General features: G+C 35.3%; 2 protein-coding genes and 1 pseudogene across 8 annotated transcripts in view; 1 reads left to right on the top strand and 2 right to left on the bottom strand.

Moving 5' to 3' along the window:
* ARHGEF38 (Rho guanine nucleotide exchange factor 38) overlaps positions 1 to 5472 on the top strand; it is a 132932-nt gene extending 127460 nt beyond the window's left edge. For both annotated transcript variants that reach the window (XM_035293202.3, XM_078366742.1), the window contains exon 14: positions 3969 to 5472. In XM_035293202.3, the coding sequence (XP_035149093.3) occupies positions 3969 to 4154 (186 nt within the window). In that variant the 3' untranslated portion in view covers positions 4155 to 5472. The remainder of the gene's footprint in view (positions 1 to 3968) is intronic.
* On the bottom strand, positions 2195 to 6519 carry LOC100405691 (ATP-dependent RNA helicase DDX50 pseudogene; annotated as a pseudogene).
* Positions 6520 to 8717: 2198 nt separating this feature from the next.
* The window catches only part of INTS12 (integrator complex subunit 12), a 30983-nt gene continuing 11705 nt past the window's right edge, over positions 8718 to 27995 (bottom strand). For 4 of the 6 annotated variants that reach the window (XM_035293196.3, XM_035293200.3, XM_035293199.3 and 1 more), the window contains 5 exons: positions 21571 to 21723; positions 19352 to 19539; positions 18027 to 18186; positions 12717 to 12863; positions 8718 to 9408 (listed from right to left, as the gene is read on the bottom strand). In XM_035293196.3, coding sequence (XP_035149087.1) covers positions 8824 to 9408; positions 12717 to 12863; positions 18027 to 18186; positions 19352 to 19539; positions 21571 to 21723 — 1233 coding nt within the window. In that variant the 3' untranslated portion in view covers positions 8718 to 8823. The remainder of the gene's footprint in view (positions 9409 to 12716; positions 12864 to 18026; positions 18187 to 19351; positions 19540 to 21570; positions 21724 to 27995) is intronic. The other 2 variants (XM_008992898.5, XM_035293198.3) reach the window with 1 other exon arrangement.

The raw sequence follows: 27995 nt of genomic DNA, 5'->3' as shown, positions 1-27995 counted from the left end.
TCAATTTTCTTTTTCCACATAAGTAATATTAAAAATATAATTTTTGACTTCTAAAAAAATAGTCATTTTGCTACCAATCCCATGTTCATAGTCTGACCCTGCATCTTTACATTTTCCAGCTACCTATGATGATGATGATGATGCTACACATCTACTGTATCATTGGTTAGGAAGTGCTTCAAAAAGTTGGCTTATTAACATGAAGAGATTTTCAAAAATAGTATGAGGTGAATAACAGGTTGCAAAGTTATGTATACTCTAAGTCCATTTTTATTACCACTTCAGGTAGGTAGGTAAAAAACAGAAATGGAAGGAAGAAAGGGAGAGAGGAAGATGGGAGGAAGGTAAAGAAGATACTAATAGCAGCTGGGTGGGTTTTTGTTTCATTTTGTTTTGCTTAACTTTATTAAAATTTTTTCTACATCAATATGGCTTGTTCAATTAAAACACATAATTGTTAAATTACATGTTTTATAATGTTTTATAATTACATTAATTGTTAAATTAATGTAATGTCTTACATTAAAGAACATGAAAGCTTGCTCCTGAAGGGTGAGAGAGAATAATGAGCATTTTTAATGCAATACTATTTTCATTTCCAGAGATATATATGATATAATACCATAAATGCTGATTTTGTAGCCTTTTCATTTTAAAAAGGAAGATTACAATATATTTTGACTTTTGTTGCTGTTAATTGGAGAAATGGGATAAAAATAAAATGATATTCAGTGAAGAGAGGTAATGTGGCTCACTAAGGAAGGAAAAATTAAATATACACACATAGAATAAGGGAATACTGAACTGGCAATGTTGCCACAGGGAAAGATCTGGTGGTTATAAGCAGTGGGTAATAAATTAGGTATAAGTCAATAATACAGTGTTATAAAAAAAAGTAAATGAGGTAGAAAACATTGTAATTAAGGTACCTGGACCAAAACATATTAGTATTTAAGGTTAGAAAGATACAGGCTAAAACAATTAAAATACTGAAGATAATGAGAAATCTTTCAGTTCTTAAATGCATGATAGGTTAAAAATTCATAACTTGTAGTCTAACATTAAGGAGACTAAAAATACTAAAGAAGAGACTTTAAAAAGAGACTGAAAATAGACAGCTGTGTCTTTAAAAGGAGCTTACTTCTGTTTTGAGTATAAAATGTATGCCTCCAGTTAACATAAATTATATAAAAACTAAAAAGTGCTTATCTCAAATAAATTTTGGGTCATGATTATCTAAAGTATTGAAAGTATATAACTTTGTACTTTAAATTTACAATTTCATGAGGATATATATTTAATGTTTAGAATATAAACTATAATTTCATACCAAACAGATCTAGATGGAAGACTTTATATATCGCTTGAGAGAATTCTGCTAAAGTGAAAGATTACCACAAATATTTAGGAATGGTCTATTAGTAGGCAATCCAACCTGCTAAAAAATCTATAGCTGCATTATTTATAAAAATTATAAAAGATGATTACCAATCATGAATGCAGGCTCTTACAGATGTTTCAGATGTATTTTAGTACATTACATTCCTGAATACTTTTGCAAACCAAATCCCCCATTCTGCTCCTGTGAATCTATTCAATGCTTTCACTTTCTAAACAACAAAACAACAGCATCTACAATATACTAGAGACTCCAGTCCCTCTCTGCAAGAATGCACACTCTGTATACACTTGCTAGAACAAGAGTTTGGTCTGTAAAGAATTATGAGAAATGGACCAAGCACAGAATTTGGAGTTAGAAAATATCGGCCATAGCAACACCAATTAACATAATTAAAAATACGTTTCTTCTCTAAGACACAACTCACAGGGTTGTTGAGGACAAAGCACATTTAACATACAACTGTCATGATCTCTATAAAAGGTGTTTATTATTGCTACCACTTCACTACTAAAGAATTTATAGTACTTTTAATTTTCTTCTTTACTTTAAAAATTATGTAACAATTTGACCATGTTCATCAATCTCTTGTATGCATCTTATATGATACAAGATGATCTCCTGTATGATATCCATGCCTTTCAATAAATACTTGAATATTCCTACTAAATGTTAGGTCAAATTAATAAATATTTGAATTCCTACTTTGTACCATAAAGTGGTCGATGAAGAAAAGTTTAAATATGTGTCTTAGTCCATTTGGGCTGCTGTAACAAAATGCCATAAACTAGTTGGTTTATAAACAACAGAAATTTATTTCTCACAGTTGTGGAGGCTGGAAGTCCGAGATCAAGGCATCAGTTTATATGGTGTTTGCTGAGGGACAGCTTTCTGGTTCATAGATGGCACCTTCTTATTGGGCCCTCACATGGTGGAAGGGGTGAAGAGTCTCTTTAGGGCTTCTTTAAAGAAAAACTAATCACATTCATGAAGTTGAAGGCCGATCACCTCCCAAAAGCCCCCCTCTTTATAGCATCACCTTGTGGATTAGGCTTTCAATACATAAACTTTGGGGGAAAACAAATATTCAGACCACAGCAATGTGGTTCTTTCCTTGGGGAGCAGCTCATATTAGTTGATAAATCAATATACCAATCAATAAAATCAACATTTCACCAAAACTTAAATAACAGTTTAACATTTAAATAACAACTTCAGTTACAGCTATAATCTCCTTTCCATGCTGTCCACTCTCTTTTCCTGCTTAATGATATAATGAAGTCACCTTATTTCTCTTGGTTTCCTTTATCTATTGAACTTCAAGTTTGAGAGTTAATCTGCTTGTCTTTTCCTATATGTTGTTTCATGTATTTGTCTCTGTATCTTCAAATATGACATATTCATCCCTTGTCAGCTTTGTCATTTGTGAAAGATAACTTCTTTCAAAATCTAGCTCACTATTAGCTGATGTATCATCTATGTGTACAGTTGTTGCTGTTTTGGTGTGTTTTGTTTTGTTCATTGGCATTTTCTTTTCTTAGCTTACTTATAAGTTCTCCAATAAAATAATACTTAGCACTTAGTAGGTACTTCAAAAATTTTCATTAAATAAATAAATAGGAATAAATGTTGCTAGCCAATTGCCTTATTTTATGCCAAAAACTGTTTTTTTATTATCAATCTTACGATTTTGTTGGAAGAATAACTAAACACTTATTTTGGGACTTCTTATGCATTTAATAATTATGAAGTGTTCTTTTGAGGTCAGAGAAACATTCTTTTGACTGAAGTATTTTATATTCTAGGCCACAAAATAATTTTTTAAATTATAAATACATTGTAAACAAAAAAGTAAAAATGAAAATCAGGTATAATTATGCCAAAGAAAGAATAATATTAAGACTTATATTGTACATCTAATTTTATGTTCTTTTAAAGGCTATTTTATCATACGTGTTTCCCATGTTATTGGTCTCAGAAAGCACTGTTTTTAATAATTACAAATTTCCTTAGTATGAGGGTCTGGGATTTAATTATTGTCTTCTTGCCTAACTTCTAGTGCTATTTCTGCTACTCTCCCACTTTTCACTATTTGTATGGGTATTGAAGCAACGCTGTTATGCAAAATTTCTGCCAATTTTTCTGTAGAAGAGATTCTTCAAGCTATTTTGATTCACAAGGAATAATTTAACATTATTACAAATCTTTTTTTTTTTTTTAATTTTTTATTGGATTATAGGTTTTGGGGTACATGAGCAGAGCATGCAAGACAGTTGCGTAGGTACACACATGGCAGTGTGCATTGCTTTTCTTCTATAGAAGCTGCCAAGTTGCTTTCAAGCATGGACAATTTAGACTCCTCCTAACAGAATAGTAAGAATATCTATTTCACTCCATTCTCACCTGGGTCATATTTTAGCCAAATACATCCAATAGAAGGAGTTGGACAATGTGACTTTGGAAAAATAAGAAAACTTTAGCATCAGTTCTAAAAGCTTGGAAACCCTTATGATGTTTCTGTTAATATTCAGGTTTAAATTCCAATAATGTCATTTGTTTCTTTGTCTAGATTTTCTATGCAGTTCATGCTTTTCAAGCACGGAGTGACCATGAACTCAGCCTTCAGGAATACCAGAGAGTTCACATACTTAGGTTTTGTGACCTAAGTGGCAATAAAGAGTGGTGGTTAGCTGAAGCTCAAGGGCAGAAAGGATACGTGCCAGCTAACTACCTTGGAAAGATGACTTATGCTTAAGAATGTCTTTTATTTTCTGGCAAGTTGTTAACTGACTACCTCATAAAACTGATATTACAAAACTTTGGACCAGAAAGCAAGAAACCTCCAAACTACAGAAACTGATACTGTACTGGGTTTTCGGGAATGCTGTATTTCTTATTGCATGAATGTATTATAAAGGACACATGTTCAAAGAAATACTAAGCCAACAGAAATAGCAAAGCAAATGGCCCAAACTTGGACTATCAACTACGTCAAAGTGAAGATCTTTTGAAAGGGTAATTATATTCTTTTATCCTCAAGAAAGGTTGGATCCAAAGATTTTTCAATTTCCTTTTTTTTAACTATATGATGTATTTTGCCTCAAATGTTTTTTTCATATTGCTCTTGCAAATGCATATGTTTATATACATGCATATAAACCATATATATTACAGTCTATACACATGTAGATAATATGAATTATGTACCTATACATAAACCAGAGTATACACTAAATATACAAAATAGGAATATATTTCCAATAAAAGCCTTTGATAATGTTTTGTTAATGTTTTATGTTTTGAACCAAAAGAAAACTGAATAGCTTGATATTAACATGTAATATTACTGAATGCATACTATATGCCAGATATTGTTCTAAGTGATTTATATGTAGTAACTTGTTTAATACTCAAAACATTATGAAGAAACCATGATCCAAAAGGTGAAGTAATTTAACCCAAATCATATTGCTATTAAGTGGTGGGCTTGGACTTAAACCTAGGTAGTGTAAACCAAAAATAAAATTCTGAGGCCCCATCTGAATAGACTTCCTCCTCAGCCAGAGCTCTTTCCTTTTTTTTTTTAAAAGAGACAACAGAGTTTTTTTTATTCAAAGGTATAACTGGATAAGTAGATTTGTTTACAGCCATTCTTGTGAAATACCTTTTAAGAAAATATGACCAACTTCTTTGCAAATAGCAGACACATACCTCAACTATGATAACCTAATTTTTGGTGGATAATGTACATGATAGGCAGAACTAGGCAACCTCACACTGGTAGATTACTATCAAATACTTAGTCAAAACTCTGTTTGTGGCCCTCACTTCTTGATTGATTTCTATGCCCACTTCATATTCTACCATCTTGTCAACTTCCTGAGTAACTCTTTGGTTGACTCTACCTGACCAGCCATCAGATCGACTACCTGACCACCTGACTGGCCCAAGTAGCCACTTGACCAGCCACTCCTCTGTCTGGAATTAGATGCGTTTCCATCATAATATTTTTCAATTTCAGATAATTTGGCTGACACTGCAAGTATTGAGTTGGAATCATGCCACTCTGCCTGTAACCTTTCTGACTCAGTTGTAGCAACATCAAAGCACACACCCATATATCCTTTCAGAAGGCACATTCTGGTAATCTGAGACACTGCATTACTACTCAGCTTCCTGTTAAGTTCTTTCTAAGCACAGCCGACATTCTGTATTTCCTCTAGGCTTTCCAGAGTCATGGTCACAAACTCCTTATCAGAGGTGATCAAAGACTGTGGTTCAAAGCTTGATGCACCAGAAACGTGGGCCGAAGCTGCAGCCTATGCCTCCACTGCCCCTTTCTCTTCTCATCAGCATCTGAGCTGATGGTCAGAAAAAAATCGACAGCAGCATAAGAAACAGAAGCCAGAAACCTGATGGCATCCAAGCTTTTAGATTTAACTAAATCCACTGTGGAAGAAACACCTACACATTTAAAAGTAATTCCTACTTTTTGTTCCACATCTTAGTTGACCTCTTTCTCTTAGTTGATAAAAACACATACAAATCTCTGTCCGTCCAACTCTACCTGTGCATCCAGAGCAATGGATATAGGACTCAATATCCTGAGGAGGAGAACTTTAAATCACTAAGTCAACTTCTGGAATGTCCAAACCACGGGCAGCTACATTGGTTGCCACCAAAACTTTAAAATTATCTTCTCTGAAGCCTTTTAGTGTAATTTCTCTTTGTGACTGTGCAGCGTCCCCACATAAACACTGGGCATTCTGTTTTGCATGTGGATTAATGGACATTTCTGTTATGTTCTATTCTTCTTGATCTCACAGAAAATAACAGTCCTCCTTTCAGATCCACTGTAGACTTGAAAGACATCTCATTATCATCTATGTTTTATAAAGGAAGAAACTGAGGACCTCACATGGAGGAATTGGGATTTAAAACGAGGTCTTTTCATTTTAAGGCTTTTTCTTTCAGTGTTTTTCCTTTTCTTTTCCTTAAGTCACTAAAATCTACAGTTTAGTCTTACAAAATGTATGATGTACAAAATAGAAAAATGATAATGACCACATATCTATTAATGGGATTAAAATCTACAATCCTAAAAGCTTACTTTCATTCATTGAGCCATTAAGTATTGAGAGTTACAGTGGGAAAATAATGCTGTACAAGACAAACAAGACCCCTCCCTTCATACCACTTAAATTCTAGTGAAGAAAATATCTGCACATAGATGGTCATAAAATAATAAATATTATTTATATAAAACTGTCTACTTTCATTACTGCTCAGAGTCTTGTAGCTCACTTTATGATATGAAAAAAATCAAGGTCTAAAATCTCCTCGAGACAATTTAAACTCTAATACCAAATATACCTCTATAAAATACCAACATGAGCTAAATACTGTATTGTGTACTTATACATATGTACATATCTTAAGTATATATATATGCACGTATTAACTACAGAAAGAGCCATGTTCAGTGAAAGATAAATTACCTCCTAAAGTCCTCTCTGAGGTATAATAGAAATTAAAATAATTGCTTCTCTTCTCAACTCTATCTAGCACGTATTTTCTGTGACATGATAAATGTTTTCAAATGTCAATGTGTGAAGTGTAATAAACATTACTGCTTTCATTTTTTGTAGGTACGGTTAATGTATAACATTAACTGTTATAGTTGCTGAGCTGAGTTTTTATGTCAGGTCATTTTGTTTAGTCCAAACTGGCTCTGAACTATAAACAATTATGAATATATATTTTTTGGTTTCTTTGACCCCAAACGGAAATTGGGGTTTATGTTAAATTGATATATTATCAAAAGAAATCTGTTTCTCAAAGCAAAAGTCTCTGTAGGATTGAGATAATTCGTTATTTACACATGGGGTAAACAGACATTTACTGCCTATTGAGATAATGAATTCTAATTTATTACAAATAATTTAGCACCATTATTTAACAGAGTAATTTAAAATAATAATCTTTCCTTAAAAAAAAAAAAGACCAAGCTTAATTTTAAAAGCTTTGTCTTTACAGAGATCATCCATCAATACACTTTAGAATAATGTTAGAAAAACCTAGGGATTAAGGAAGATGGTTTGAAATTAGAGATTTATAGAGTGAAGACTTAGTGGCACACATCAAGGCTGATGGAACAGGCTGTTCACAGTCTTGTGAATGTGGAAATTTGTTGGATGTCGTTTTTTTTTTTTTTGCTGTAAATAATAAATTGTTTCTCTGATGCAGAGGGCTTCCAATCTTCTCTCAGAATATATATGTACAAAAATTGCTGGTTAATTTGTTAGCTTGCAAGTAAGACAACTCAGACCCTCCACATTTTCGGACTTAACCCATTTATGCCTAGTGTTCCATTATTGCAACGCTTAGCTTCTGGGCATTATTATACCCTACCGCTCAAGATTATCACCAAGGTCTGATTTTTCACCAAAAAAATTTGCAACCTCTGCCATAAATGGGTTAACGATGTACAAAATCTCAAGAAGTAATCATTATATAGGAGCTTACTGTAAACAAAGTTAACTAAAATTAGGTAAAATGCTATAACATTTTGAGCACTAAGTAAGATAGCCTTTTCTTTTATAGTATAGGAAGAAGCTGTCAGTGTGTGAACAAGTCATACATTTGCATCCACAAAGACTCTTGGGAAATGGTATTTTTCTTCAAAAAGTTATCAGGAATGTGCATAACTGGGATTAATCAAAATTCTTATTTATTATGTCTTATGTGCATATATTACACTGGCAATGTAGGAAAAAGTGAGTAATATGAGAAAAATATTGTATTAAACAGCATGAGAGTTCACAATCTATTGGAAAAAGATATATCCTTAAATAACTGAAATGAGGTGATAAAAAAGATAAAGATAAAATATGAGGTATGGATAAATCAGGAAAATCCATCGATATGGAAAATCAATTATGAAAAAATAATTTTGAAAAAGATGAAATAATTGGGAGAGGGAGAGTCAGTCAAAATGTGGCTAGCACAGAAAATAAATACCCAGAATATTGGGAGGAAAATAGAAAACTATGTTGGGTCATCTCTGCTACCACATAAGGCACCTCATTCATCAGGATCAACTCTTGGGGCTTTGCTAGAAGACAAACTCTTTTGTTTTCCTTAAATTAATAGATGCTATCAATCTTCGGAAGTTTTCATTGAGAACCAGTCATTCTAATCATTGTTTTCACACATTATGGAAATCATTAAAACAAAAATGTTGAAGACTGATCTAAAACAATAGTTTCCAAGTTTTGTTATATAATATTTAGCATTTTAAAATAAGAAATAATAGAAATTTGATTATGAAGATGTTTATTAAATTACAGTATGTTACAGAATATATCCTAATAATAAGTCTTTCATCTTTAGGCTAATATGATATAAAAAGCTACTTGGCCACATTACTTCTTGAGTTTCTTTTGGGCGGCTTTCTTCTTGACCATCTGTAATCGCTTCATAGCATTGAGCTGTGATTCTTGTGAGGTTGGACCTTTAAGGGATGCTGAGGAAGAGCTGCTGGATTCTGAAGTAGTTTTGCTAGTAGTACTTCCACTAGGTCCTGATGTTCCACTATTTCCATTCCCACTTAGTTGGCTGCTGCTTCCTGGAACTAAACTACTTGGACTAGGAAGACCTACTTTACTGACATTGTCACAACTAACTGAGCGACTAAGGCCAGTTTTACCCAAGGTTAGAGGTGGAGGTGGTTTCAACGGTACAGTGGGTGTAGTGCTATTACCAGAACCTATTTTGGAACCTATTCCACCTTTGGATGATGTTGCCAGACCAGTCAAACCCACAGGTTTCTGGTTAGCTGATGAGGTAGCAGGTTTCCCAGTATTGTTTTGTGTTGTTGAACTCAATTTTGCTGTTGAGGGACCAGCAGAGGAGGTTTTGGCTGCAAAAGCTGCCCATCCAGTTAAGCCACTAGTTACGGATGAGGAAACGCTGGCATTAGAAGAATTTCCTGAAATAACTGTGGATGTCTAAAAAAATAAGGTAAATATTACATTATAGCCAAGTATAATTAATACCTATATAAACATCCTTAAAAATATAAACGTTGTTAGACCTTTTTATATCTAAGTGATGAACTGGGAAATTTAAATCACACCACCAAATTAAGTTCTTATGAAGCTGGTCTGAAAAAACTTATCTGTATCTAGCTGGTATTATCATTTCCAAAGCAGAAATTTTTTGATGCCATATTCTTGTTCTAATGATTCCAAAAGAAAATATATGAAATTCCTTTTTGGGAATTGCTTTTAGATTCAGTTTTAAGCTATATCTGAAAACCAGATTTAGTGCTTTAACATACTTTTTACCCAACAAGGTATTATCTAATTAGTTAAACATCTAATTCTTTTAGATTTTGCTCCAAATAACTAAGGATCATTTCAAAAATTTAATTCACTCATAATGGACAAAAATGCCCATATACAGAATATTCAAGAGAACATATCCAAGATGAAGAGATTCAGTCAATGTTTATTTATTGAGTGAGTGAGAGAAAGAACACAGCTGTATAGCTTCCAAACCCACTAAAAAAAAGTTCTCCCAAATTCTGAGCAACAGCTACCAGACTGCAAAACATGTATTAAAAAGGTCTCATGATTTTCGTTTCACAATTTGCCCATGATTCCGGTTAAACTACCACAGAAGAGGTTCCTGCTCCATTAATAACAATTTTATAAATTTCCTCATTAGGCTGCACAGTGACATTTTGGGTAGGACTGACTTACTACTCTCTGATATATTTCGTAAGGGTATATCATCTCAACTTCTCTGATTAACTTCCCTGGTTAATCAGAAGCTTACAGTGATACCAATGCCACTACATAAATACATATTGCTCTTGTTCACACAAGAATAGATTTTTTCACTTTCACATTAGGCACAAATGTATGTAGTTCACATTAATTTTGAATTGAACTTCTTATTGACACCTTTTCTACCTTTATACTCTTAAGAAGATTCATAAAAGTGTTAAGTTCACACGTAGGTAAAAGGTACAATTTTACAGAATAACATCCTACTTTTAAAATGGTAGTTACTGTACCTAAAATATATCCAGTTATAATTTTAACTCTGAAAGAGTTGATAAAACATTTTTAGCTCTTGAAAGGTAGCCTTCAATATTGTCTGCATGCATACAGTTTTAGCCAATGTGAAAAGTAACAAAAACAGAGAGTTCTGAGATCTTTGTTTTATAAGAGAAGGAATCCAGATATTTGTCCACATACTCTGAAAATTGATAGAATGTTTTCCTACAGTATCATATTAACTATCTTATGAAGTTATCCAGAGAAGAAACACCATGTAAGCCATACATTCCTAGAGGAATGTATACCAGCAACGAGAGAAAAAGGCAAGAAGTAAACTTTTACTTTTCAGTTATGAAATACTTAATTTTTTTCTTCTCTCACTATTAAACATAAAACTGTCTGCCATATGGTTAAATGATCTTTAAACAAACTTCACAAAATAAACCTATCTTTAGTAATTAAAAGACCAACACTTGTTAAGTACAAGCAAGAAAGCTTGTACTATGTGTCCGGCATTTTATGTTAATGGCTTGCTGTTGCTTGGTATTGCTTTTCAACATGATGACAGATGGTTTACAATACTATCAGGACACATAAAGCAAAATAACACAAACAGTGGAGACCAAGTAATTTCTAACTATTTCAGTGTAGAAAACAAATTTCTCAAGTTTTTAACTATAAATATTTTCTTGCCCATTTGCTAGATGGGCAAGTTAGAAAAGACATTTGCTTTTCATATGTAACTTGGACAATTTTTTAATAGTATAAATTTATTCACTTTTATAAAAAGTGAATTCTTTATTAAAAAACACAAGATCTCTTAATCAAAATAAATATGACAGCAAAGGATTTAATTTGTTTGCCATAAAATGATTCCATGTTGAATTTTCTAAAAATAAACTTCAGTAGTAACAGATTAGTATAAAAATCTACTAAAAAAAGATTATGTGCAGAATATAGCAACTCTAATTACTTTCAATAAACTGCTTATTCTTACTTCTATTCCAATTCACCAAGTTCCTATGTGACAAATCAATATTGGATATCCACTGGATAGCAAATCTTCCCTGGCAAATTAAAATAAAAAATAATATCCAAATATAATTGTCAATATGTGTTTTTAAAGTACTTCATATTCTTCTTCATCACACCAAGCATATTAAGCTTACTACTTATAATCACTTAGGCAATCACTTTAGAGTTTTCTTAGGTCAATCTTTGAGAATCTGAGGCTATTTTTTTTTTTCATATTTAGTGCTATGCTTAACATTGGAAAGTATACCTCAGTAAAAGCATTCTTTTTGTTACAAGATAGAAAATTATTGTTTTCCATGATATAAAAATGCCAAGATATTAAGAATAATGTAGTATGATTTCAAGGATGCAAACTTAGGAATGAGAAAGGTAATACTCTTGCTATACAATGTGGTCCCTTGGTATAAGAGGTAGATACCATTGAAAGTTCATTATAAAGAAACAAAACAAGACAAAGCAAGAAAACTCCTTCAATAACTAATAAGTAGGGAGAAAAAAAAATACAAGGCCAATCTGCTCAAGTAGTCTAAGTACTGTGGGGAGCAAAATTGGTGTCACTTGGGGTAGAGTTATTTTAAATTTAAACCAGATTTCTTTTTCTGGGTGGGGGGAGAGGGTTGGAGTTTTGCTCTTGTCGCCCAGGCTGGAGTGCAATGGTGCTATCTTGGCTCACTGCAACCTCCACCTCCAGGGTTCAAGTGATTCTCCTGCCTTAGCCTCCTGAGTAGCTGATTACAGGTACCCACCATCATGCCTGGGATTACAGGGCCTGCTACCACACCTGTATAGTTTTTGTATTTTTAGTAGAGACAGGGTTCCACCATGTTGGCCAGGCTGGTCTTGAACTCCTGATGTCAGGTGATCCACCTGCCTTGGCCTCCCAAAGTTCTCAGACTACAGGTTTGAGCCAGGGCACCCAGCCTTAATGTAAAACAGATTTCTGATTGGAGATAAGTATCTAACCATATAAGAATGGTAAAGAATGTCGTTTTGGAATCATCATAGACTGTTCCTATTTGTGACAAAAAAAACCCAGCAGAGTTAGAGATTAAATAATGATATAAATGTTCCCTTTCTACCTAATAGAAGTCTTAATTTCTAAAAGATACCCATTTAGTAAATAAAGTTTCTCATTAAATTTTTTATCAAGCAACTATTGTTTAGTCAACTAACTTTTAAGACATAATCTTAGATAAAAATAGAATCTACTATACCTTGACTTCTGTTCTCTTAAATGCTAGAAAAGTTGTTTCTTGTTTCAGTTTAGTTTCTGGTTTCTTAACCAATGGATCTTTGACAGCTGGAGCTACAGAAACAACTGTAGGGGCTGGTTTCTGTGGTGGTTTCTGAGTTTTTTGAGCCTGCAAAAATCAATGGATTAAATCAGATACAAAATCTTAACTGAATATACAAAAAGATAATAATCTAACACAGGACTCATCACTGAAATGAAATACAGTTGAACATTTTTAAAAAAATTTTGATAATGAATATATATGCTTTTTGACAAATTATTTTTATCATATTAATGGTTTTACAGACTGTATTAGTTTCTAAACAGTAAAGATAATATTACACTTCACAAATAATACAGAATAGGGTTAAATATTTTAATGAGATAACATTGTTTTAAAAAAGAAAAATCACAAACTACATGTAACCATTTGCTTTACTCATGATAAAGTACATTTATTTCTCATTGGGGTTGGTCAAATACATAGGAGTTTTCTCCTTGGGGTCTAGGCGTCAATCCCTCAGCTGCTGAGGGCAAATTAAAACATAGCTCAGATCATTTATATGGTTTTAAATATAGAATAGGGAGGAAAAAAACTAGATAAATAATGATACTTTTTGAGGTTTTTCCGTGTTGCAGAACTAGCCACACTAAATCTTTAGAGAATGTTCATAAATACAAATTTCTATGTTATCAAAGAATTTTCACCCACTATTCTTTTAAAAGCATTTTCAGTTTTATTTCAATCAATAATCAATTTTTTTCATTTATTTCATAACTAAGCACTTTACTAAATTCTCCTTTAAACTCTAATAATTTTTGAGTTTATTTTTTAGTGTTTTCTAGGTAGATAATTATAACTTTATAAACAGTTATGTACAGTGTTTAAGAGTAATTTTTGGAGTCAAACAGAGCTGGGATTAAAACCCAGCAACTGGCCAGGTGCAGTGGGTCATGCCTGTAACCCCAGCACTTTGGGAGGCTGAGCCAGGTGGTTCACTTGAGGTCAGGAGTTCAAGACCAGCCTGGACCACATGGTGAAGCCCCAACTCTACTAAAAATAGAAACATTAGCCAGGTGTGGTGGCAGACACCTGTAATCCCAGCTATTATGAGGCTGAGGCAGGAGAATTGCTTGAATCCAGGACATGGAGGTTGCAGTGAGCTGAGATCATGCCACTCTACTCCAGCCTGGGCAACAAGAGTGCAACTTCATCTCAAAACAACAACAACAAAACCCAGCAACTATTTTTCAAGGTATGTTACCTCAGGCAAAATATGTGAATCTCTAAAAGCCTCATTCTCTTTGTCAGTAAAATGGTAATACCATCTGTTCAAAGGTGGGTTATGAAAATAAATCATGACTATGTAAGAGTTTAGCATAATGTCTGGAACATGTTGAGTGCTAACAAAAAGTTACTGTTTATTCATCATTATTATTTACAAAGGATAAACAAACTGAATCCAGAAAAATCCATCTATACTAAACAGGGAAAGATGCCCCCCCCACATTCCATAGTCTTTGATAATCTTCATAAGCCCATACTACTATACCAGGAAATTTATTAACAATTTGTCACCATTTCTTGAAGCCAAACTTTGGCCTATTTTGTTCTTGCTTGGGCCTTCTTGTGTAATCTTGTGCTACTGTTTGCCAAACTATATAGTTTTGGTCCTTAAATCTCAATTCATATCACTTTTTATACTACATATCTTCCATATCAAACTACACCTATCTTTAACAAGATTTATAAAGTAACGATTGGATCAAGAATATTAAGAATGTTGTAAGATTATCTGTGGTAAAATATCTCCTACTAGCAGGAAAGGAGGGTTATCTTACCCTCTACTGCAAAACCATGTTATAAGAATGCATCCCACACAGTAAAACAGGAACATATGGCTTCAAAACCATGGTTTTCAATCTTAACACTGACTTCCACTCACATCTATCACTCCAGAGGTTAGATTCTGAGGACCTACCTAACTTGTATGGTTTAACAGACAAAGACCAATTATGGTGAAGCCCCAGGAAGTACTTCTAGTTGTGAGATCATGTTTGGATCTTCTTCTCCCTCCCCTGTTTTATCCAGCCATCTTAGAAACTGAGCAAGAAATACCCACAATCCTTTGTCCTTTACTGATAATACTACAATATAATTACAGATTCAGTTTTGTTCAACAAGACACTAAAATTTTCATTGGGTGACTGCTTCACACATTGCAAAATGTAATAAAATTCTCCACTAAGGCACTAACTGCCAGAATGGCAGCAATTAAAAAAAAAACCCACATATTTCTAAATGCTGCAAAATAGGAGTGTGTTACTACCTTAGATTGAGAACCACTGCAATTATTGTTTTGAGTCTCTCACCTGAAGCTGGGGAAAAACCCACTACTGAGTAGAGAGAAAATTACAGAACTGAAGAATAACCTTGGACCCTGCCGTACATAAACACAACCTTCTTAACTAGGTCTTCCTACAATAATGCATACTGCAGAACTTGCCCCAGTTTGAGGAATCTGTGCAAGGAGAAAGGGGATGTCAGGTGCTATTTATAATATCTTTGAGACACCTTGGAACAATAACCAATGTACATGTGAGAATCTCACTCAAAGCAATTATAGTTAGAATGATGGATTTAGAATCCCCACTGTTCCAAAATTCTCTCATTAAAACTTATATTTTCTGGATTCTGATCTTTAGGCTCACTTCAGATTATGTCTTTTGGTATCTCCCCACATCTACTCTTGGTGTATTCTAGCGATGTTCTAATATTAGCCATGACTCCCCATTTACTACTTTTGACTTTTGGACACACAGACCAGATTTACTGTTGATTTCTGGTACTAATCTACGTTTAGCCTGGCATGGTGGCTCATGCCTGTAATGCCTGCATTTCAGGAGGCTGAGGCAGGAGGATCACTTGAGGTCAGGAGTTCAAGACCAGCCCTGGCAACACAGTGAGACTCTATCTCTACAAAAAATTTAAAAAGTTAGCTAGGCCTGGTGGCACACGCCTGTAGTCCCAGCTACTTGGGAGGCTGAGGTGGGAGAATTGCTTGAGCCGGGGAGGTTGAGGCTGCAGTGAGCCATGGTCACTCTACTGCACTCCAACCTAGACAACGGAGTGAGACCCTGTCTCGAAAAAAAAAAAAAAATTCTATTTACTTCATTTTACTTAACTTAAAATAAGAACAGAATGTAGAATGCATCCAGTCTTAAGCTCTGCTTACGTGCTATGCCAATGAATTACATGATCTTATTGATAAATTAGATAATTTGCAAAGCAGATAAAGAATAAACAGTATCCCAGATGAAGAGACGAAGCTGAGAAGCAGAATATGAAAGTTCTCCACATATTCAGGGAATGACACACTTAAGTCTGTCCCAGAGTGGCCAGAGTGTATGAATGTGTACGGTGAAGCAGTGAGACAGGAAGCTGTAAGGTAGAGTTGGGTCAAAAAGAGAAGGTCCATATATGCATCCTAATGAGTATAACCTCATTATATAAGTAATTGAGAGCGCTGGGCATATATAAACAGATAAATATTTTAGAATAATTCTAATGATAGTAGGCAAAGTGGATTGATGGGAAGCAAGGAGATCTCTTAAGTGGCTATTGCAATAGACAAGTAATGGATTTGTGAAATAGTAATAAAAGAGAAATGAATAGATTTCAGAGATATAAAAGAGGTAGAATTAAAACCTCTGGTAAACAAAGGGATATGGAATTAAGAGAGGCATCAAAGATGTTTTCTAATTCAGGCAATTGAAGAAAAAAAACTGGATACAGAACAACTTTTACTTTTAAATATATTACATTTAAAGTATCTATAGACTAGTCAGCTATAGAAGCTCACCCAGGAAGCAGGGTTAGAACCATAAACATAGATTTCACATAAAATAAATCAGAAAAAATGGAGGAGAAAAAACATGGGAAAGAATAGTGCTTACTTTAGTTAGTAAGGGAGTTAAAGGAATATAATAATAATAATAATGAAACATTGAGGACATACTAAAGAAAGACATTATTGTCATAACTTGTTTCTTTTGATAATTTCCAATTCTTAGTGGCTTCTTATCAATGCTCTGGAATGTACTGCTCATCTGTAGTAATTTCAGTTGAGATCCTGGAGAACTAATTTAAATAATAAATTAAATAAAAATCAAACTGAGCGAAAGAGATTGTAACTTGTCACAGAAATTTCCTGTTACAAGTAAGAAATATACACGCTACTGATATACGCACTTTTCATTTACTACTTTTTATTTCATAGGAATAAATAAAAACACTTTCTATTTCTGATTTAACTGATTAAAAAGTAAAATGGGTATCTTGAATTTTTACTTTTAACTAAGTACTTGCGACCTTTAAAAGATATATTAGTTAGACAAATTTATGTAGAAATTCATTTGACAGACAAACGTGAGAACTCCTCAATTGAGAATCACTATTTGAAGACAGTACTTGCGACCTTTAAAAGATATATTAGTTAGACAAATTTATGTAGAAATTCATTTGACAGACAAACGTGAGAACTCCTCAATTGAGAATCACTATTTGAAGACAGAGACAAGAGATGGAAGTGGGAGGGAGAAGTGGTGAATAGGACATTATAGCAATTTCTTGTATCATTTATCTACTTTATAAGTGAATAAAAGTTAGAAAACTATCCCATATAACAAATAAAAAAACATTTCACTATGCTATTAAAGGCAGGTATGTTAGTAAACAGTACCAAGAGAAAGCAAATTGAAAGAATGAGATAAATGGTCACTTGAGGACAATGAAAAGGAAAGACTAAACAATAGAGAAATACAGCTGGAAAGACAAATACATACATATAAATATTGCCTCTGTGCACATCTTAGACATTCAGTGGTTTAAGCTCACTCAGGAATTTTCTGTATTTCCTTACCAGACCTCAACAAATAGTGGGGCTTTGTATTTCACCACTTCTCAGTGCTGCATGCTATTTCTAAATGTTTATGAATATGTTGACAGACTAGTAAGAAATATTCATAATTTGTGTGTCACCAATCTTGTTTGTTTATCTATATTAGAATTAGATAAAACTAAACAGAGAAAAATGCACATAACATTGTCTGGTCTTTAGGCATAGAAATATTAATCGAATATAAATACTATACATACAAACATTTAAATAATCAGCTAATATTATTTATTTTTTTCAGTAACTTTAAATATTCAAATCTTTGTTTTTAAAGACCATACCAACAAAAACACTGACAGACTGTATAAAATAAAGAAAAATATGATTCCTACCATTCTTTTCATTTGTCTCGTGCATCGGGCACAATACCACACCAGGCGAGGGTCATTTGCTTCCTTGTCTGTCACCTGGGGTTTATGGCAATCTCGATGGTAGAGATTATGGCACTCCTGACATTCTACTAATTGATTACCAGATGCCACCATCATTTGCCTAAGAAAAGATACCAATAGACATTATAGTACTTTTTTTAATGCAATAAAGTTATTTCAGGGGCTGGGCGTGGTGGCTCATGCCTGCAATCCCAGAGGCCAGAGACGGCAGATCATTTGAAGTCAGGTGTTCAAGACCAGCCTGGCTGACATGGTGAAACCTTGTCTCTACTAAAAATACAAAAATTAGCTGGGCGTGGTGGTGCATGACTGTAATCCTCATGACTTGGGAGGCTGAGGCAGGAGAATCGCTTGAACCCAGGAGATGGAGGCTGCAGTTAGCCAAGATCATGCCACTGCATTCCAGCCTTGGTGACAAAGGGAGACTCTGTCTCAAAAAAAAAAGTTATTTCAGGGTTGTTCTGGTAAGGTTTGGTATATTAAAAAGAAAAAAAAAAATCCCAGAAATTCAAAGAGCAAAATAACAAACCCAACACATAGCATGCACAAAAGCATAAACTTTTAAAGCTTTTGGTCAGCAATTAATAACATATAGAATGCCTTAATTAAATTTGGCTATTTTCTCCTTGTCATTTCTCATCGTAATTTTTGTCTTCCTCTCAGAAGGTAGTCGACTCTGACTAGTCCTCCAACAGTCTCATAACATTTTGTATGTATCTCTATTAAATTCCCTTACATTAGTTAGCTATATGCTATTGTTGTTCTTCATTAATATGAATTACCTAAAAGTGAGAACTGGACCTAATAATCCACAGTGCTTAGCACATTACTGCATACACACAGGGTGCTCAATAAATGTCTGATCAGATTAATAGAATGAAGCCACATGTGTATAAAAAAGTATAAATTTCAACAATATAAAAAGCAATCATTATAGCCTTAGATGATCATAGATATATATATATATATATATCATAATATAATAACTGCTTTCCCTCTGGAACACAAAAATGCAGAAAATGTTACTACAACATAACAGATTTAAAAGTCATCGTTGGGAAGACAAAATTGTTGACAATTTTCAAAATGTTAAGGTGTTATATGGACAATTCATAAGACATCTACTTACCTCCACCGCAGTTCCAAATAATAAAAACAAAATGGACAATGTTCAACAATTGTTCTGATTTGGGGGGTTGGGAGTGGAAAGGGGTTGCCTGTTCTTTATAAAATAACAAAAGATTCTGTGGCAAGGTAACACTTACCTACAAACAACGCAGGCCAATCCCATTTCCATGGCAAAATCATCGGCACTGGTCTCCTCAAAACTGGAAAGGTCAGCCATAGCTAAATCCTTGCTAGTTTGGACAGTAATGGGAGAGGACTGTGTCTCTGGTTTCTCCAATCTAGGTTTCTTTGGAATATCAACTCCTTCAGTGACGTCTGATTTCATCTATAAAAAGCAGGCATCAGAAAATAATAAAGTAATGTGGTAGAATAAACCTTAAGTCACTGAAAGATGAATAAGAAGGACAGTAGGCAATGATCAAGTTCATTTTACAGATATATTCACATATTTAGGGACAAATGTGCACATTAAAGATCTGTAGAAGAATTGTAATGAATTTATCAGTACATTAAATGAAACCAGCAAGATAGAAATAAATAAATCAGAACAGTTTAACAAACATTTGTATTTTACTTTGTACTGTTCTATTAAAGAATTCTAGACGTTCAATAGATTTACTTATACTATTACAGCCTTACCAGTACAGACTTACTAGTATGGATTTTCTTCTACCATGTAGACTTAACACATTACCATATTTGCTTCAGAGCAAATTCAGATTCCCTTCTTTAAGGTATAAATATTATTAATATGCCCATTAGATTGGCAAAAATGAAGAAGTCTGGTAAGATACGGAATTTGGAATTCTTATATGTTGCTGATGAGAGTGTAAATTTAGTACATCTACTTTTGATAGCAATTTGGCAATGCCCAGTAATGCTGAAGATGTCATATCCTATTACATCCACTTATAAGTATACATCCTATAGAAACTATTAACATGACATATATATATATATATAATGCAGCTCACTCAAACTCCATTGTAATAGAACAAAAGGAGAAATATCTAATTGCACATCAGTAGGGGAATGATAAACTGGTTAATTTATAGAATAAGTATTATATAGCAGCTAAAAGAAATGTAGATCTACATGCATCAATATAGATAAATTTCAAAAGCACATATTTGAGTGGAGAAAATGTTACCAAAGAATATATACACGCACACCATATATCATTTACATATTTTTTTTGAGACAGAGTCTTGCTGTGTTGCCCAGGCTGGAGTACAGTGGTGCAATCTCAGCTAACTGCAACCTCTGCCTCCTGGGTTCAAGCGATTCTCATGTCTCAGCCTCCTGAGTAGCTGGAACTACAAGTGTGTGCCACCACATCTGGCTAATTTTTTAAATTTTTAGTAGTGATGGGGTTTTGCCATGTTGGCCAGGCTGGTCTCATACTTCTGATCTCAAGTGATCCTCCTGCCTCAGCCTCCCAAAGTGCTGGGATTACAGGCATGAGCCACAGTGCCTAGCCTCATTTATGTAAATCTAAAAGCAGAGAAATAATATAACATAGTTTATGAATAGCCACTATTTAGCAAAAGTATGAAAACATATGGGATAATATAGTCTGTCTTTTGGGTGTTTTAAATGTATTTTTTTCCTGATTACTAAAATCTTAATTACTATTTGTAGAAATCATCTAAAAATAGACAATCCAAGAATTATCTTTGGCCCTGTTTAGGTGCATGCCATTCTGTAAAGTTTATGATTAGTCATTTACATGTATACTTTTTCCTATCTTTTCTTTCTTGCTTTAGTTTTTTTTTTGGGACAGCACCTCACTCTGTCACCCAAGCTGGAGTGCAGTGGCACGAACTCCACTCACTGCAATCTCTGCTTCCTGGGCTTAAGCAATTCTCTCAACCCCCTGGCCCCCAAATAACTGGGACTACAGGTGCGTGCCACCATGCCCAGCTAAGTTTTGTATCTTTTGTAGAGATGAGGTTTCAACAAGTTGCCCAGGCTGATCTTGAACTCCTGAGCTCAAGCAATCTGCCTACCTCAGCCTCCCAAAGTGTAATCATCTTTTCTTCTCAACAACTGTTCCATCTAGGAACTTTACTCTGAGTCATAGAGTAAAGTTTACACTCAAAATTACTATACTCCCTAGGGCTCAAATATTTACTGATAACAACTTTTAACCATTTAACTTTAAAATTTGTAAATTTTACTCATTTTTTGGAAAGTCAAAATCTATAGCTATCAGTATATATTCACTGATTGATAATTATTATGTATCTATACCTATTATTATATAAAAGAAACAGGCATAAAACATTGTCTCTTTCTGCCTGTGGGACAACTAAGTTACTTTTTTTCTTTTAACAAGATTAAAACAAAATCTTACTTTATCAACAGGTCTCTTTTCAGCTTCCTTCTTTACCTTTTCAGTTGTGAGGGCCTTGCCATTATTACTGCCAGAAGGAAGACTCAATGATATTTTGGGCTCTTGCTTAACAGAAATATTTTTTGTGCTTGAAATTTTGGGTGGCTCCACATCCTAAAAGATGAAAAAAGATACCAGTAATTAAATATTCAGACTAATCATAAAAAAATAGATTAATCAAAACAATTTTCAGTTAAAAATTAAGACATTTCATTATAACCAATGTAATATTTCTTTCTTAAATAGCTAAATAGCTTTATTGAGAAACAGTTGATATACAAATTGTACCTTTTTCCTTTTTGAGATGGAGTCTCTGTTGCCCTGGAATGGCAACAGAGTGGAGCGGAGTACAGTGGCACAGCTTTGACTCACTGCAACCTCTGCCTCTTGGGTTCAAGCAATTCTCCTGCCTCAGACTCCCAAGTATTTGGGACTACAGGCATGCCACCACACCCCACTAATTTTTGTATTTTCAGTGGAGACGGGGCTTCACTATGTTGGCCAGGCTGGTCTCAAACTCCTGACCTCAGATGAACCGCCCACTCAGCCTCCCAAAGTACGGGGATTACAGATGTGAGCCACCATACCCAGCCCAAACTGCACTTATTTAAAGTGCAAAATTTCAAATTTTTGACATATGTATACCTCTGTGACACTATCACTGCAATCAACATAATGAACATATGCATCTCCCCTCCAAATTTCCTCATGGCCCTTTGTTATTACCCTCTTACAGGTATACACCCTAGAGAAAATATGTCTCCCATCCTTAAGCAATTACTTACTTGTTTTCTGAAACAATAGATTAGTTTGCATTTCCTAGAAATTTATATAAATGGAATCATATAGTATGTACTCTTTTTTTGTCTGGCTTCTTTTACTTAGAATATTTCTTTTGAGATTCATCCATGTTGTTAAGTGTATAATTTCATTCCTTCTTATTGCTGAATAATATTCCATTGAATGAATATACCACAATTTATTTGTCAATTTACCTATTGGTGGATATTTGGGTTGTCTACAGTTTGGGACTATTAGAAATAAAGCTGTTACGAATATTCATGTACAAGTATTTGTACATACCTATGTTTTTACTTCTCTAGAATAAATATCTAGGAGTGGGTTATATGGTAAGTATTTTTAATCACAACTAATTTTGTATGATTTTTATGAGATAAACTTCCATTTCAGAACTCCACTAAAACATTTTTTTCTTTAGTAATAATATGTTTAATTTCTTAAAAATTGTCAAACTGTGGTAGTACCATTTTACAATTCTACCAAGTGTATCTGAGAGTTCCAGTTCCTTCCTAACTTCACCAATACTTGGTATGGCTAGTCTTTTAAAATTGTAAATGTTCTAATAAGTATGTAGTGGTATTTCATTGTAGATTTAATTTAAATTTCCCCAATGGCTAATGATGTTAAGCATTTTTTCAAGTGTTCATTTGGCATACATATATCTTCTTCGGTAAACTATTTGATAAAATATTTTGCCCATATTAAAAAAATGAATGTTTGTTTCATTATTGGGTTTAGAGTTCTTCATAGATTTTGGGTACAAGGCCTTTATCAGATATATGATTGGCAAATATTTTCTCTCAGTGTGTGGCTAGTCTTTTCATTCTGTTTAAAACTTCAATTCCTTCTTCATGTATTGTAGCTTTGCTGATATAGATAACTTGTTATTTATTGTTATTAATAGTATGCATAAACTTGTTTATGCATATGGCAGCTCCTTGGAAAACCCTCTCCCTAAAAAGGGGGGCACTCTCCCCTATTCTAAATAAAACTAAAGCAGCTGATGCATTTCATTTTACTGTGATAATACGTAAAAGTACAAAACTATAAATGGAAATAATATACATCGATTTCAGAATAGTGATTACCTCTGAGGAGGAAAAGAAGGGAAAGGAAGAATCTGATCTAGTGGTGGCAGGGCTTGATATATTATTGTGCTGACTGCTTAGACAATGGTTTAGCAAACTGAGGCCGATAAATAGTTTTTTATAAACAGTTATATTAGAACACAGCCACACCATTCATTTATGTATAATGTATGGCTGCTTTCACATTACCATCGAAGAATTAAATAGTTGCAACAGAGACCATCTGGCCCACAAATTTGGCTCTTTATAGTCTGTTGACCACAGGTGTAGACTTAGTAAAAAGTGTTGAAGAGAGGAGGACTCAAGATGGCGCTGTGAGAACAACCCAGGATTGGAGTTCGCGTTGAATCCGCAAACGGTGAGTCTGAGCTGCATTTCCAGACTGATCTTTGTTGCCCACAGAACGGGGAAACTCCCAAGTATAAAAAAGACACGGGACGCCAGGCAGTAGGTCTGCCTGGCGAAGCCGGCAGCCGGGGCGGCAGCGGCCGGCCCTACCCAGCAATCCCCACAGGGCGCGCTTGTCCGGGTGCCTTGTTAAACCAGCAACCTGAGACTTGAGAGGGCTGGACTTGAGACTGAACGAGACTTGGACAGAAGCCCAGCCCAGGGGATTGTAGGGACAGATCGTTTGGGATACCCAGTAGGACGAACAAAACCGCGTTTTCAAACTATCCCGAGCAGACGGCCCGAGACGCTCTGTGGGGGAGGGGCATCCAACACTACTGAGGCAACCCGCCCCAACTGAGATACACGCCCACTGCTGACGCAGCCAGCTGTTGCCGAGGCAACCCGCCCCAACTGAGATACACGCCCACTACTGACGCAGCCAGCCGCTGCCAAGGCAACCCGTCCCTACTGAGATACAGGCCCACTGCTGACTTAGCCTGCCGTTGCTGAGGCAACACGCTACAACGAAGAGACTCCGCCGCAGGGCGTGGCGGAGACCACAGCAGAGCCTGTAGAAACAGGGCGAATCACACAACAGCAGGGCGGAGCCTCGGCAGCCAAACAGTGGCTAGTCTGCCTTCTAGCTGAGCAGGACACCTCATCGAACATCCAAAAATAAAGCCCAAACCCCTCAACACAGAGCATTTGAGGGGGAAAAAAAAAAGGGGGGGGTTTTCTAATGAGCTCTGTTGCAGCAGAATCAAACATAGCAGCCTAACAGCCCTGAAGGAACAACAGAGCACACAGCTGAGCAATTAAACACCTATAAAGTACAAACTGTCTCCTCATGCAGCTCCCTGACCCCTCTATATCCAAAAGACTGACATTAGGCAGGCATCATCCTGGGACAAAGATAGCAGAAAAAGAAACTGATAGCATCCCTCACTGTGCCACAGCTGCTAGAGGTGCACCCCAGACAAGCAGGGTCTGGAGCGGACCTCAGCAGTCGTACAGCAAAGGGGCTAGACTGGTAGAAGGAAAATCAAGCAACAGAAATACTTCATCATCAACATTCTGGGTGTCCACTCAGAGACCCAATCGAAAAGTCAGCAACTACGCAGACGACCAGCTGACAAATCCACAAAGATGGAAAGAAACCAGTGCAAAAAGGAGGAAAACACCCGAAACCAGAACACCTCGCCTCCTAGAAAGGACCAAAACTCCTCACCAGCAAGGGAACAAAGCTGGACGGAGAATGACTGTGACGAAATGACGGAATTAGACTTCAGAAGATGGATAATGAGAAACTTTTGTGAGCTAAAAGATCATGTATTAAATCAATGCAAAGAAACTAAGAACCTTGAAAAAAGATTTGAAAAAAGATTCGAGGAAATGATAACAAGAATGGATAACTTAGAGAGGAATATGAATGAATTAAAGGAGCTGAAAAACACAATACGAGAACTTCGTGAAGCAAACACAAGTTTCAATAGCCGAATTGACCAAGCAGAGGAAAGAATATCTGAAGTCGAAGACCAACTCAATGAAATAAAACGAGAAACCAAGATCAGAGAAAAAAACGCAAAAAGGAATGAACAAAGTCTCCAAGAAACGTGGGACTATGTGAAAAGACCTAACCTACGTTTGATAGGTGTACCAGAAGGGGATGAAGAGAATGAATCCCAGCTGGAAAATACTCTTCAGGACATCATCCAGGAAAATTTCCCCCACCTAGCAAGACAGGCCAACACTCAATTGCAGAAAATACAGAGAACACCACAAAGATATTCCGCAAGAAGAGCAACCCCAAGGCACATGATCGTCAGATTCAACAGGGTTGAAATAAAGGAGAGAATACTAAGGGCAGCCAGAGAGAAAGGTCGGGTCACCCACAAAGGGAAGCCCATCAGACTCACAGCAGATCTCTCGGCAGAAACACTACAAGCCAGAAGAGAGTGGGGGCCAATATTTAACATTCTTAAAGAAAAGAACTTTCAACCCAGAATTTCATATCCAGCCAAACTGAGCTTCAGAAGTGAAGGAAAAATAAAATCCTTTGCGAACAAGCAAGTACTCAGAGATTTTGTCACCACCAGACCTGCTTTACAAGAGCTCCTAAAAGAGGCACTACACATAGAAAGGATCAACCAGTACCAGCCATTCCAAAATCACACTGAATGCTAAAGAGCTTCAACATAATGAAGAATCTACAACAACTAACAGGTAAAACAGCCACTTAGCATCAAAATGGCAGTATCAAATTTACACATAACAATATTAACCCTAAATGTAAATGGACTAAACGCACCAATCAAAAGACACAGACTGGCAAATTGGATAAAAATCCAAAACCCATCAGTGTGCTGTATCCAGGAAACCCATCTCACATGCAAGGATACACAAAGGCTCAAAATAAAGGGATGGAGGAAGATTTACCAAGCTAATGGAAAGCAAAAAAAAGCAGGAGTTGCAATTCTCATCTCTGATAAAATAGACTTTAAAGCAACAAAGATCAAAAGAGACAAAGAAGGCCATTACATAATGGTAAAAGGATCAATACAACAAGAAGAGCTAACGATCCTAAACATATATGGACCCAATGCAGGAGCACCCAGATACATAAGGCAAGTTCTTAATGACTTACAAAAGGACTTAGACTCCCACACAATAATAGTGGGAGACTTTAACACTCCACTGTCAATACTAGACAGATCAACCAGACAGAAAATCAACAAGGATATCCAGGGCTTGAACTCAGACCTGGAACAAGCAAACCTGATAGACATTTACAGAACTCTCCACCCCAAATCCACAGAATACACATTCTTCTCAGCACCACATCACACCTACTCTAAAATTGACCACATAATTGGAAGTAAAGCACTGCTCAACAAATGCAAAACAACTGAAATCATAACAAACAGCCTCTCAGACCATAGTGCAATCAAGTTAGAACTCAGAATTCAGAAACCAACCCAGAACCGCACAGCTTCATGGAAACTGAACAACTGGCTCTTGAATGTTGACTGGGTAAACAACGAAATGAAGGCAGAAATAAAGAAGTTCTTCGAAACCAATGAGAACGAAGACACAACGTGCCAGAACCTCTGGGACACATTTAAAGCAGTCTCTAGAGGAAAGTATATAGCAATAAGTGCCCATATGAGGAGAATGGAGAGATCCAAAATTGACACCCTATCGTCAAAATTGAAAGAGCTAGAGGACCAAGACCAAAAAAACTCAAAACCCAGCAGAAGACAAGAAATAACTAAGATCAGAGCTGAGCTGAAGGAGATTGAGACACGAAAAACCCTTCAAAAAATCAATAAATCCAAGAGCTGGTTTTTTGAAAAGATCAACAAAATAGACAAACCGCTAGCCAGATTGATTAAAAATAAAGGAGAGAACAACCAAATAGATGCAATAAAAAATGATAAAGGGGAAATCACCACAGATTCCACAGAAATTCAAACCATCATCAGAGAATATTACAAACAACTCTATGCACATAAACTAGTAAACCTGGAAGAAATGGACAAATTCCTGGATTCCTGTGTCCTCCCAAGCCTAAACCAGGAGGAAGCTGAAACTATGAATAGACCAATAACAAGGTTTGAAGTTGAGGCAGCAATTAAGAGCCTACCACACAAAAAAAGCCCAGGTCCAGACGGGTTCACAGCCGAATTCTACCAGACACACAAGGAAGAGCTGGTACCATTTCTTCTAAAACTATTTCAAACAATCCAAAAAGAGGTAATCCTTCCCAAATCATTTTATGAGACCAACATCATTCTGATACCAAAACCCGGCAGAGACCCAACAAGAAAAGAAAACTTCAGGCCAATATCCATGATGAACATAGATGCAAAAATCTTCAATAAAATATTGGCAAGCCGATTGCAACAGCAAATCAAAAAACTTATTCATCATGATCAAGTAGGATTCATCCCGGGGATGCAAGGCTGGTTCAACATACGCAAGTCTATAAATGTAATTCACCACATAAACAGAACCAAAAACAAAAACCACATGATTATCTCAATTGACGCAGAGAAGGCATTTGACAAAATTCAACAGCTCTTTATGCTAAAAACCCTCAATAAACTC

This window comes from Callithrix jacchus, chromosome 3, assembly GCF_049354715.1.
Source record: "Callithrix jacchus isolate 240 chromosome 3, calJac240_pri, whole genome shotgun sequence".
Lineage (NCBI taxonomy): Eukaryota > Metazoa > Chordata > Mammalia > Primates > Cebidae > Callithrix > Callithrix jacchus.
This window is presented reverse-complemented; position numbering and strand designations above follow the sequence as displayed.